At 42.6% G+C, this 13,689-nt stretch overlaps 1 protein-coding gene across 4 annotated transcripts in view; it reads right to left on the minus strand.

The window, feature by feature from the left end:
* NOSTRIN (nitric oxide synthase trafficking) overlaps nt 1-8,202 on the minus strand; it is a 62,879-nt gene extending 54,677 nt beyond the window's left edge. For 3 of the 4 annotated variants that reach the window (XM_005202335.4, XM_010801897.3, XM_005202334.5), the window contains exon 1: nt 8,121-8,158. In XM_005202335.4, the coding sequence (XP_005202392.1) occupies nt 8,121-8,147 (27 nt within the window). In that variant the 5' untranslated portion in view covers nt 8,148-8,158. 4 annotated transcript variants of the gene reach the window in all.
* Between the last annotated feature and the right edge of the window lie 5,487 nt (nt 8,203-13,689).

Raw genomic sequence — 13,689 nt, forward strand, 5'->3', positions numbered from 1 at the left:
ACATGATACTCTCAGGCCTCTTCTTCCCCTTACAAGTACAATGGGAGAGTTTGGTAAGCACTTTAAAATTGCTTAGCTTTTTTGTTTATTTCTTAGTCACCTAAACATTTTCACTAAATTCTCCCTTAAGCCTTTTATTTCCTTCCCATAACACTGAATAACATCAATAAAACATAACTAGGTATCATGAAAAGAAAATAGAGAAATGTTAAGCAGGCGCATGCCCTTGGAATAAAGTCATTTCTCAACCTCTCTCCCCCTTATGTGTAGCCATGCAATTAAATGCTTCCCAAAGGGAGATGGGTGAAAGTTCCTTCCTCCTCTTTCCTGAATCTGGGAATTAAAATGACAGCTGTGCCAGAAGGTTATCTTGAGGGTGGATGCCACATGCTAAGATTTTAGGTCAGAAAGAGAGAGAGCCTGGATCCTGAGGGCCTCTACCTGAGCCCTAACTCTCTACTTAGGGACGTATTTTATGTATGGGAGGACTATAACAGTAGACTTTCTTTGTCAAAGCCACTCTTATTTTGCATTTCTAAAATATATAGCTAAACATTGTCCTAAATCAGAGTCTGTTTTTTTTTTTTTAACATCTACAAGTGATTTATTTATTGTTTGTTTTATTTTTACAATGTTGTGTTGGTTTCTGCCATACAACAATGTGAACTAGCCATAATTATACATATATCTCTTCCCTCCCTCGCCTCCCCCAATCCCACCCTCCAGGTCATCACAGAGCCCAGACTTTTTGTTTTAAATTATGAAACATTATTATGTTTCAGAAATAATAATAATACATACACTAATTATGATATCCCTTTATATTCTTGCTACCTAAGTTACAGAGATAACAACACATTTCTGCTCTTTTTTCAACATTGCAATATTGTGATATTTTCTTTCTTTCTTTCTGTTTTTTGACCAAGCCAAGCTGCTTGTGGGATCTCAGTTCCCTGACCAGAGCTTGAACCCAGGCTACACAATGAAAGCCTGGAATCCTAACTACTAGGCCACCAGAGAACTCTGTTTCTGCTCTTTTTAAGCAACATTTTCTTTCTTTTTCATAATTTCTTTGACTATTCTTGTGCAATTATTCTTCCCTATGAACATTTATCTAATTACAATTTTTAAAAATCCCCACTGAGATCTTAATTGGAATTGCATTACATTTATATATCTCAATTTGAGGAAATTAACTTTTTTATGGTATTTAGACTTCCCATCCAAGGGCACAGTAAGTCTTTTCATTAGTTCAAATCTTATTTCATGTTCAATAAAATTTTATGATTTTTTTTATAGGTCCTGTAGCATTCTTGTTTATTTAGAAATATCTCAAAGTATTACACAGTATTAAGCAGTGTCTTTTGAAATAGCATCCTGTTTCTCTCTCTAGCTTACACCAAAGCAGAAATAAAGACTCAACAAAAACATCAGGGGGCCATGTGCAGAGGAGAAAGATTTGGATGCTTGCTTGCAAAGTGAGTTTTTCTGCTCTTAAACACTATAAGGTCCAATTTCGGCCATCTGATGCAAAGAGCTGAGTCAAGACCCTAATGCTGGGAAAGATTGAAGGCAAAAGGAGAAGCGAGTGGCAGAAGATGAGATGGTTAGATAGTGTCACTGACTCAATGGACATGAATTTGAGCAAACTCCAGGAGATAGTGGAGAACAGGGATGCCTGGTGTGCTGCAGCCCAGCAGGTCGCAAAGAGTCGGACATGGCTCAGTGACTGAACAATAACAAGGCGGAGACAAAGCAGAGAGCCAGATGGAAGGATTTGGAGCCTTCAGAGCAGAAGTGAGGAGAAGAAACTCCCACCTGGAAAACCAGGAGTGGAGGGAAGGGTCTCTGTGATGAGCTGTCTGAGGGCACGGACCCCCGCAGCCCACCATCACCAGAAGAGACGATTTGCAACCAAAGTCCTGGGGAAAGAATCGGGTGTCTTAGACACCATGTGTGAGGATGGGGCCACTAGGAGAAACCTTGTCCCTAACGGAAGTGGGAATGAGCAGAACTGGTTGAGAATTTTTCCCTGTCCTGGGGCTACTGCATTTCCTGAACTTATCAAGGCATCAAAACTCTCCAAGACACATTTAAAAAATACCATCTTCCGAGAACAGCACTGAAACATGTATATTACCATATGTAAAATAGATGATCAGTGCAAGTTTGATTCATGAAACAGGGCATGCAAAAGCCTGTGCTCAGGGACAACCCAGAGAGATAGGGTGGGCAGGAAGGTGGGGGAGGGGGGTTTAGGATGGGGGGGACACATGTATACCTGTGACCAATTCATGTTGATGTATGGCAAAAACCATCACAATATTGTAAAGTAATTATTCTCCAATTAAAATAAATAAATTAATTTTTAAAAATACTATCTCCAGAAGACTAGTTCTAGGAAGTCAGACAGCTCTGAAAGTTTATAAACCAGTGATTCAAAACTCAACTGCTTTTAGTGTAGAGTGGGTGAGCTATGGAAGTCTGGAGACCGCCTATCTTTTTCAAAGGTATTCATAGTTATCTATTTTAAATAAGAGTCTGCTCAAATCAATCATATCTTATGGCTTCAACTGCCCCTGAGAGTCCCGGTTTTAGATTTTGGAAGATTTCCTGTCATTTAATAGACTAGTACTTCCTTTTTTCACATCATGGTATCTGTAGAAAATGATATCTGTGCTAGAACAATGTGATAAATGGACAAAGTTGTTCAAGGCAGAGGCAACTGGCCACTGAGCTCAGCCCCCCAGCTATACCCTACCTGTAACCCCTCCCCCAAACCAGTGTGCAGATACACACAAGTTAGGAAATTCTTCAATACATTACATTGTTGTTAACTCAATGATCAAATAAAAATGGGATGTTCTGCTTATTACAGCAATGGGGAGAATCTTTAACTCTACATACAATGTACTGGACACTCCCCAACAAACTGAGATAAACAGACTGAGATAAAGGTGACATCAATAAATAAAAAAGTTGCTAAGAATACCTTCATTATTTCAGCATAACCACTTCTTTAGATTCATTGATTCTGTACTTTTCATCTTGTACTATCTATTCAGACTTGAAGATAAAAGCTGTGGAAACCAGACTTGTGTAAACATCAAAGCAGACCCCAGAGACAATCTCATCTAGCAAGTGTGTGTGTGTGTGTGTGTGTGTGTGTGTGTATGGGGTGGAGTGCGTATGTAAGCAGAAAATCTTGAGACCTTCTCTGCTTTGGGAGGATGAAATCTCTTGACCTTGGCTTTGGCTTTCCCTCTCCTCTCCCATCTCTCCTCCCCACTCTGTCTCACCCAGCAGAGGGGTCTCTGAAGGGATTCCATGAACCACAGTTTGGAAACTACTAAAGTCCAATCCTCTTATTTTATAGTTAAGGCCCAAACAGCAAAAGATAGCTTCATTAGTTAGGGACAGAACTGTGATTAAAAATGTTAGGGGAGCAAATCAATTAGAGAATACATCAGAAATAAATATATTTTATAAACAGGTAGTCAGTATAATCATGCTTCCCTGGTAGCTCAGCTGGTAAAGAATTCGCCTGCAATGAGGGAGACCTGAGTTCGATCCCTGAGTGGGGGACAGTCCCCTGAAGGAGGGCATGGCAACCCACTCCAGTATTCTTGCCTGGAGAATCCCATGGACAGAGGAGCCTGGCGGGCTACAGTCCACAGGGTCACAAAGAGTCGGACAAGAAGGAAGCAACATAGCACGCACACATGCAGATAACCACACTAAGTGAACTCAGAGTGGCATTACCTTTCAGCATTATGAGCAGTGCAGATGGCCCCTCATCGTCATCAACGGGCACAGAAGAGTTTGCTCTGCTCAGAGTAATGTGGAAGATCATTTTTTCATGTTCTTTTTCCACCTACTGAGCTTTTGAATATCCCACCCCTTACCAAATATTCATTCCAAGAAAGACCCTACTGTTGATCTTACATCTCCCTATGAATTTACTGTATGAACAGGCTGCTTTTCCCTGGGGTCATTAATTACCGGGAAAAAAAGATTTTTTCCTGATAAAGAGATTGCAGACTGGTGGAGAAATAAGTGGGATCTTTCTGAGACCCTAAAAATCCCTTTAGGTAGACAGCTGATGTACACAGACATTTCCTATTCTGCCGGTAAGAAAGTGTTTCTGCCCAGCACTTGTAAGCAAATTCTGTTGGATAAATAATATCTTTACAAAAAAACTTAGTAATCTAGGCAAATGGAACATGAAATGAAAGATGAAAAATGAAAATGAAAATACTCTATATCCACCTTGGCCTACCTGTTCTTTCTAACTTTCCATGTTTTGAATGATTAAGAAGGTAAAATTCAGCTAGTCTAGAAAAATTCACTTTATTCTAAGTGCCAGTATGAAAAGTTTGGAGGCTTTTTTTTGGTGGGGGAGGGGTAATGATGATCTACATAGTGTTAAACAAACCTGATATTCTACTTAAATTTAATTAAATAAGCTTTTGTTCAATGCCTTTCATATGCCAGGCACTGTGCTACTGATTTCATGTGATGTAATATCCTCTAAACTAGGGGATTTCTTGTATTTATTAGGCATCCGGGTAATATTTGGAATCTCCCTGGCAGGTTGTCATAGACTGTGGGATACAGAACATTAAAGAACATAAGCTACTTCATCCTTTCCTCTTATTACTTTACAGACGAGGAAACAGGCCCACAAAATGTGAAATGGCACATCGTATGTCTCATTGATGGTGTGGGCCAAGGACAACCACACCAGATTCAAGCTGCCTGCTTATCTCTATAGTGTCCCAGAATCCCGCAGGAGCCATGGACCATTGCCCTGTCATCCTCTGAATTAGTGCCAGTTAACATCGTGCGAGTTAACATCCTACAGCCCAGGCTGAACCACTGAGATGGGAAGCTCAAGTTGGCATCTTAACCCACAGGACTGTTTCAACAGCTGACTGTGTGGCCCTGAGAGGCTGACTATGTGGACCCAAGAAAGCCTGCTTTGACAGTCCCTTCCTGGGTAGTGAAGGGGTGAGTAAAAGCAAAACCTTGGCTATAGCTTATTATTTGCGCTTGATTTCTTTGGCATTGTTTCTTAGGAAGGTGCTATTTTTTTTTTTTTAATGATTAGATTATTTCATTTGAAGATAATTTGATCCAGTCTGTTGCCTTACACATGGATTTGAAAATGATTTCCCTTGGCATATTTTTAGGTTTAGAAGCTAAGCTCATAGGCATTAAAGCATCAAGTCCCAGAGCCAATTCTTCTCTTTTTCAAAAACAGGACTTTAAAAAAATCTCCTTCAAATAAGTTCTGACAGTCTTAAGATTAGTTAAAAGCTCCACACAGCACTCAAGCATCGTGTGTGCTACCCTAGTGACTGATAATTTGAGCATAGACACTAACCCGGATCTGTGAGGTAGAATGGCCCAGCTATCAGTCTATTTTGTTCATTGGAGCATGACCTAAAAGAAGAGGTTTATAAATTTTTTTTGCAGACTGGTGAAATCTATTTTACTCGTAAAAATATTTTCAAACTCATAAAACAAAATAACAGGATTATAAAGAAAACTATATTGATATATGTTTTATAAAACATAATTTAAAATCAGGATATTTTGTGTGCTCTTTAATTAACATACTAAATAACAAGTCTTAAAAATTACTCAAATTTTTAAGTCACACTGAGTGTGTATAAATGGTATTTCTAGATATCTGTAACCAACTCTAATGTTATATAAAAATATAAGTGATTTTCATTAGTTACAAGGTCACAGACACTGCTGTTATACTCAAAATTGGGGGAAATTCTTAGTTACAGTTAGGAACTAACACAAATAAGGAGGTCATGTTTTTTCCCATTGAAGGTCACTCAACCCACTGATTTCCATATATGGATCTACTGGGGTAGACCAAGTTCAGAACTGTAGCTAAACTACATCTTTATGAATTCTTTTTAATGTAGGAATATTGGTACAACACAATGCCTTAATCAGCACCTACTCTTCCCCCAAGTTCAAGATAGTATAATATTTTATATAACCAACCTCTTACTATTTTTTAAACTTTTTATTTTGCTTTGGGGTATAGCCGGTTAACAATGTTGTGATAGTTTCAGATGAACAGCAAAGGGGACTCAGGAAGGCTTTATGAATTAACTGTGCCCTGGGCAACCTCAGGGACTCATGAAATGGGATATTTTACAGGTGGTTAAAACTTTGGACTCATTTTGGTTTCTTCATGAAACTCCCTGTTTCACAAAGCATTCTTTTGCAGTCCACTCTGTTGTTTTCTTCTGTTCCTAAATTTCAGGCTCATCTCCACACAGCATTGTTCCCCAAGCACAAACCAGGACTGCACCAGGAAATCAACTCTAATGCTTGATGGAGATGAAACAGTTGCAAATAAATGAAGATTCCCTGACTTTAGAGGAGTCAGAAACCCTGGCTGAAGGAATATCCTCCCACTCTCTACTCCCAGACTATGATTGGTGGCACTGGGCCTAGAGAGACAACCTTCAAGTTTAGAGACAAGGACAAGAGTCCTTGGGGCAATGGTCCAGTGTAGGGAAAAGGACCTGTGCTTGTCAGGGAGGGAGAATTAAGCTGACATAGAGACGTGGTGATGGATTGTCTTGGGAGCTGCTCAAAGGAAACAGTTCCCCTAGTTCTGGATCTAGAGTCAGCCTTGGAAAGGAATGTTAGGCTTTCAGTTTTTTTAACTTGTCCCGGCTTTCCTCTCCACTATCTCACTCTTCTCTTGTTCTTGACTTTCTTCTTTAGTGATCATCGATGCCAAGTTTTTGCTTCCACTTGTTGCATCCCCCCTTCCATTCACCCACCCCATGCAAAAACATCACCAAAGTATCAATGGGGAGAAAGGAGAGGAGTTAACATTTTAGTAAGGGAGCAAATGCAAGGAGTGAAAAATAAACAAATAACAAACACATAAATGATAAAACACTTTGAAAAGTGATCTGTGCTTACCAAAAAGAGAAAAGATTGCTGGAGGAAATTTAAGGGAAGAGGAGGTTTCACTCTTAAAATCTGAATGCAACCATATTGTTGGAATTTTTTTTACAAATAGTAATACACATATTACTATTTGTAAAAACAATAGTAACATACAATAGTAATACACATACTACTATTATATTTTAAAAAGTGAAAGTTCTCATTATTACTATTACTAGCCGCTATGACTTTATCTCATTTAGCACGTCTGATTCCTGACTCATTTGGTGGGATGACAGTTTCAGTTTCATCTTCACTAAGCCTATACATTCCACATCCATTGAATAAACACAAATGAAACCAAAAATTCTCTGTTGATTTTTTTCTTTAGGGTTTTATTACATCCCCTGTTGATCTGCTTCTCCACCTTTTTTTGTTTTTAAATAAAATACTTGAAGGATGAATGCAGTCCCTTGCTTCTGATGTCACCAGTTTTAGCCTTTTGGCATCATTTCTTGGGACAACACAACAACAATCCTTGATTACTTTATTTCCTCCCCCCACCCTTTGTTTTAATTGCTTCTCATTTCCTAAATTACATCTCTGCTCTTGTGGCTAAGGACCTCACAATGTCTCTGCACTTTTGACCAACTTTCTGTTTTTTTAAATGCTCTCAGGATTGTAACAAACAAGTCAGTAAACATGTCCAAGGACCATTGCAGGCTGGACAGTGCAGCCTGTACTTCCTCCTTCGGGACTTGCAGTTCTGGACTCTAAATGAAAGGGGAAAATATGCAAAACCTTTGCACCCGACTTAATTCCCAAAGCTCCAGACTAGCTGCAGATATTCCACACATTTGTGTGTCCTTCTACGTTCTACACTGGCACCACTGGTATGTTTCCCGAACAACCACCATCTGCGTGTAAATATAATGTTATACCCACTCAAAGTTTTTCCAAGAATAGGAAAATAAAATATGACAATTACCTGCCCTGTCATTTGCTAGAAAGAGCTCTGTTTTAAATTAAACCAAAGAACAACCACAGACTTTTGTTCCAGTGCCAATATCCAAACATGTTTGGCTTCTGAGCGTCTCAAATTTCTTAAGTTCAAATCCATTAGTATATAAATCTACTCCTCAGCCGCCTTTCACACGCAGGCACGCAAATTACACGGAGCTACTCACCGAACAGTCTGTCAGTGGGTCCCTCATGGTGAAATGCTGTTTGCTTCAGTCCTTGTACCTACACTCCGGCATTCAGGATGCTGCACCCAAAGCTGGGTGTGTCCTGGACTTCCGGGATTCAAAGGGCCTAGAGTACGTCAGTCCTTGTCAAACACTCCAAGAAGGAAGTCCCAGCCCTGGACTTTAATCCCATTTGCTTTCTGAAAAAGCAAAGAATGGCTCCGGGTCAAGAGCGCTAGAGTGAGATGGTGAGAATGATTTCTGTAAATAGTTAGGGGTCAGAATACTGAGTCGTGAACTGCATGGCCTTGAAAGACAGCCCAGAGATTATAAAGTGTTCCTGGTGATTCAGTCACTCAGGGCTGGTAGTAGAGAGATTCTCTAAGCTTGCTGTATTCACTGTGTTTTTTTATTGTCTGTTGTCTGATGCTTTGACACACTGGGGCCTATGGGGTTGACGTGGAAGGATTGCCCCTTCCAGGATTAGCTAATTCCTTGAGACAGACAGCAAACAACCAACTTGTAAGCACGGTTTTGATATGGAATACAACCAGTCCAGAGCCAGACCCGCAATCACCTCCCTTACCTTCCTCTCACACATCAAGTCAGTATCCCCCTGCCCCAAACCACCCAGGGCCAAGGTATCAAACAATTAAGACCATCCCTATATAACTAGGGCTTCCCAGGTGGCGCTAGTGGTAAAGAGCCTGCCTGCCAATGCAGGAGATGTAAGAGACTCAGGTTCAATCTCTGGGTCGGAAGATCCCCTGGAGGAGGGCATGGCAACCCACTCCAGTATTGCCTGGAGAATTCTCTGAACAGAGAAGCCTGGCGGGCTACAGTCCATAGTGTTGTGAAGGGTTGGACAAGACTGAAGCAACTTAGCACGCACCCACGCATGCTATATAACCATGACTGTAGTGGAAAATGTCCAGAAAAGCTTATGAGGGAGCAGGCGTGTAGTAAGCACCTCAAGTGCCTAACTCAACCCCCTCACTACTACCCCCAAAGAACCAAGAGGCTAAACTATTAAGTTAAGAAGGATTTTTCTATGCTCACCCTGATTTTTTTTAATCACTCAAGAGGATAAATCAAACCAGAAATCAGCCATTAGCAATTTATTTTTTAAATTGTTTTCTCTGCACCTGTGGCCTGTGGTCAATCCTGAGATTTCCAGCTAATGGCCTATAACAGCTGGTCTGTGGGTAGCTTTGCTCTGACTGGTGGACGGGTAAATGCAGGTCCACAGCCTGGAAGGAATTCCACACATACAGCCCAGTGGAACACTTCAGAGCTGCCCACATGACTCAGACTCCACTTATCTGCCCATGGTATGCAAACGCTATACACACAGTATCCTTGGGCTTCCCTGGTGGCTCAGATGGTAAAAAACCCGCCTGCAATGCAGGAAACCTGGGTTTGATCCCTGGATTGGGAAGAGATTGAAGGGGGATCGAAGGGAAGATCCCAGGAGGAGGGCATGGCAACCCACTCCAGTATTCTTGCTTGGAGAATCCCCATGGGCTTTTCTGAGGAGCCTGATGGGCTATGCAGTCCATGGGTTCACAAAGAACTGGACATGACTGACCAACAAAGCACAGCACAGCACCGCAGAAATAACACATGCAGAGGCAGAGCCAGTGAGGGCGGAAGACTGTCTCTGTAACCCAGGGGCCCCTAACCTCTGGGACGTGGACCAGTACCTCCTGTCAGATCAGCGGCAGCATGAAATTAGAAACAGAGTGCCACACAGTGTGACAAGAGATAAATGCAGTGCAATAAATATAATACATTTGAATCATCCCCAAACCATTCCTTCCCACCCCTGGTTCATGGAAAAATTGTCTTCCATGAAATTGGTCTCTGGTGCCAAAATGACTGGGGCCTGCTGCTGTAATCTGAGTAGAGAGAAGGGGTCCTTCGGGACCTCCATTCACACACTTAACAACGTTCTACCCTGAGCTTCTTCCAAGAAAGGTTATCACTGGAGATTACAACATGGAGTCCTAGCTATCCAGGGCTAGAATTAGATAAGCTCCCCGCCATACTGAAAGCGGCTTAAGACACACTGTAAACTGAGGTTAGTAACATGTTGTTCAGATTCCCATTGGAGGGCTCCCTTGCCCTCAGAGAGGGTAAACGACTTGGCTTGAGCCTCAGATCCAGAGCCTGGGGCAGCTCAGTGTCTTCCCCCAGTTCCTGCTGCACTTGTCTCAGTTCAGGCCTAACTCAGCTCAGCACGGGGAGATTGGCCTCCCTTACCAGTCCCCACAAGAAATACTGTCACCCCAAGCTACTGTGGTCTCTGTGGCCCTCTGGGAGGTTGGGAGGACATTCCCACACCCATACTTCTCATGTGTGTCTCTTCCAGCAGGCTAACTAGTTTTCCCTTAGACCTCCTGGGGAAATTAAAATATCTCCATCTTACTATAGTCTCCCTACCACAGGCTATTTCTTGTAAAGGAAGCTGGGTGTCCTGACTGAATTCGGAGAATTAGAGTTGGCTATTTGTTAAGCTTTTCAGAGGGTGTTTGAATCTGCAACAAAACTTTGATTTTGGATGTTAGAAGAGGGCTGTATTTATCTCTAGTCACACTGTGTGTGTGTTAGTTGCTTAGTTGTGTCCGACTCTTTGCAACCCAAAGGACTGGGGCCTGCCAGGCTCCTCTGTCCACGGAATTTCTGGCAGTTGGAGTGGATTGCCATTTCCTTCTCCAGAAGGTCTTCCTGACCCAGGGGTTGAACCTAGGTCTCTTGCATTGCAGGCAGGTGCTTTACCATCTGAGCCACCAGGGAAGCCCCTTGTCACAATAATGCTGTGTAAAAACTAAGATCATGTGCGTGAAACAGGGCATCCAGAGCTGGTGCTCTGGTACAACCTAGAGGAATAGGGTGGTGAGGGAGGTAGGAGGGGGGTTCAGGATGGTGGGACACACGTACACCTGTGGCTGATTCATGCCACTGTATGGCAAAACCCACCACAATATTGTAAAGTAATTAGCCTCCAATTAAAATAAATATATTAATAAAAAAGAAAAAAGAACCCCCCCCCCAAAAAAAAACAACTAAGATCATGGCATCCGGTCCCATCACTTCATGGAAAATAGATGGGGAAACAATGGAAAAAGTGACAAACTTTTTTTTCCTGGGCTCCAAAATCATTGTTGATGGTGACTGCAGCCATGAAATTAAAAGATGCTTATTCCTTGGAAGAAAAGCTAAGACAAACCTAGACAGCATATTGAAAAGCAGAGAAATTACTCTGCCAACAAATGTCCATATAGTCGAAGTTATGTTTTTTCCAGTAGTCATGTATGGATGTGTGAGTTGAACCATAAAGAAGGCTAAACGCTGAAGAACTGATGCTTTTGAACTGTGGTGTTGGAGAAGACTCTTGAGAGTCTCTTGGACAGCAAGGAGATCACACCAGTCAATCCTAAAGGAAATCAGCCCTGAATATTCATTGGAAGGGCTGATGCTGAAGCTGAAACTCCAACAATTTGACCACCTGATTTGAAAGCCAACTCATTGAAAAAGACCCTGATGCTGGGAAAGATTGAAGGCAGGAAGAGAAAGGGACAACAGAGGATGATGAGATGGTTGGATGGCATCACTGACTCAATGGACATGAGTTTGAACAAGCTCCAGGAGATGGTGAAGGACAGGGAAGCCTGGCGTGCTGCAGTCCATGGGGTCACAAAGAGTTGGACACAACTGAGCAACTGAATGACAACAATAAACGGAAGATCCAGTGGTTTCAAATGACTTTATTTAGTCCACAAATGTGTGGTTTAGTTGAGTGGTTCTTTGGTTCTCCTTGGGCCCACTCATGCAAAAGCAGGTCATCTCCAAACGTCTGTTGATCTTGGCAGGGCAGTTCTTCTGGGCTCTGCTGGGCAGGTGACTGGCTGGGAGCTGAGGTGAGTTTTTCTCAACCTGAAGCCTAAGCCAGACTGTTCTAGGGTATGTTGAGGAGCCAAGAGTAGGTGGAAGTGTTCAGGCCTCTCAAGGTGCAGGCTTGGAATGGACACACCATCACTTTGGCTCCGTTCAGCTGACCAAGGCCAGTCACAGGCCAGCCCCAATTCAAGGGGGTAGGGAAGATTCCAGTCCTTAGTGGGAGGAGCCGAGTGTCTCACTACAAAGGGCACAGACACAGAGACAGGCCAAGAGCTGCATTTTACATTCAATACACTACGTAGTCAATATTTGTTCTTCAGTGACTAGAGAGATAAAAGTGGATAGGACACTGAAAGGGAGGACTGAAATATGTCAACCTTTCCTTTTCTTCAATTCAACCTCAGGGGACCTGTTTGTAACTTCAGCAGAGATTGAGGTCAGGAAGAGAAATAAAGGGAGTTGAGTTCATGACAGACTTTAGACATTGATTTGGAAACAGGGTGATTCTCCTTTCTGACCCCACACCCCATCCTATACATACACACCCCTCCCCTGCAGAAGGTGGAGGGGGTTGGGGGGAAGTATCAGAGCAGGTTCTCCAAGGTGGCTGCAACCCCAGAGGCTGTGGCTGGTGAGGCACCTTGGCAAGGAGGCCAGAGGAGACCAACTTGAATAAGTTTGTCCTTGAGCAGATGAGAATCCACAACCCCTGACTCCCAGAAATGGCCCAGCGAGACTGGAAAGAGGAAGTTGAGTTCCTGTGTGAGCGAGAAGGTGAAGAGCCTTATAGTTTTGGAATTGGTATTAACATCACCTTGCTTGTATCTATAGGTTGATGAGAATTCTATATAGTGAAGCATCTCAAAGAAGGTATTCTATATATTTTTTTCTAAACAAAGATGCCCAAGGCATCTTTAAAATTTGTTCTCTTCAGGCTTGTCTCTGGTCATATGTTCTTGGCTTGCACTCATTCTCTGGCTTCTTTCCAGCACGGGCCTTCAGCTGACCTACTGTTCGATCATTCAGATCCTCGTCTTCCTGCTTCCTTTCCCAGTCTGTGTTCAGCAGTCGCCTTCCCAGCATGACCTCTCTGCAGAAAGAAAATCTGCAGTGGATTGATCTGGAAGCCACTCCACTGCACTCCACCCACCGCATTTGGTGCTGTCTCCAAGGCAGGCTTGCCTCCAACAACATGAGGACACATTTGTTAAGTGTCTATAAGCAGATGTTGGGTGTCTTAAGTCAGTAAGAAGGAGCCCAGGAGTAATAGAGGTGCGTGCATGCTAAGTTGCTTCAGTCGTGTCCGCCTCTTTGTGACCTCACATACTGTAGCCCTCCAGGCTCCTCTGTCCAGTCCATAAGAGTCTCCAGGCAAGAGTACTGGAGTGGGTTGCCAGGCCCCACTCCAGGGTATCTTCCTGACCCAGGGATTAAACCTGTGTCTCTTACGTCTCCTGCGTTGGCAGGCAGGTTCTTTACCACTAGCATTGTTGTAACCAAGCATTCCGGGAAACAAACTCACTCAGAAGGACAATGCAGATAGTGGAGTGCAGTTTATTACACTGGCAGGCCCAAGGCAGAGTCTCCTCTTAGCCAAGGATCCCAACAAGTTTTTGCGAAAACCTTATATACTCTAAGTGTACATGCACAAACCCACCTCCCCAAATTT

Source organism: Bos taurus, chromosome 2 (assembly GCF_002263795.3).
Source record: "Bos taurus isolate L1 Dominette 01449 registration number 42190680 breed Hereford chromosome 2, ARS-UCD2.0, whole genome shotgun sequence".
Taxonomy (NCBI): Eukaryota; Metazoa; Chordata; class Mammalia; order Artiodactyla; family Bovidae; genus Bos; species Bos taurus.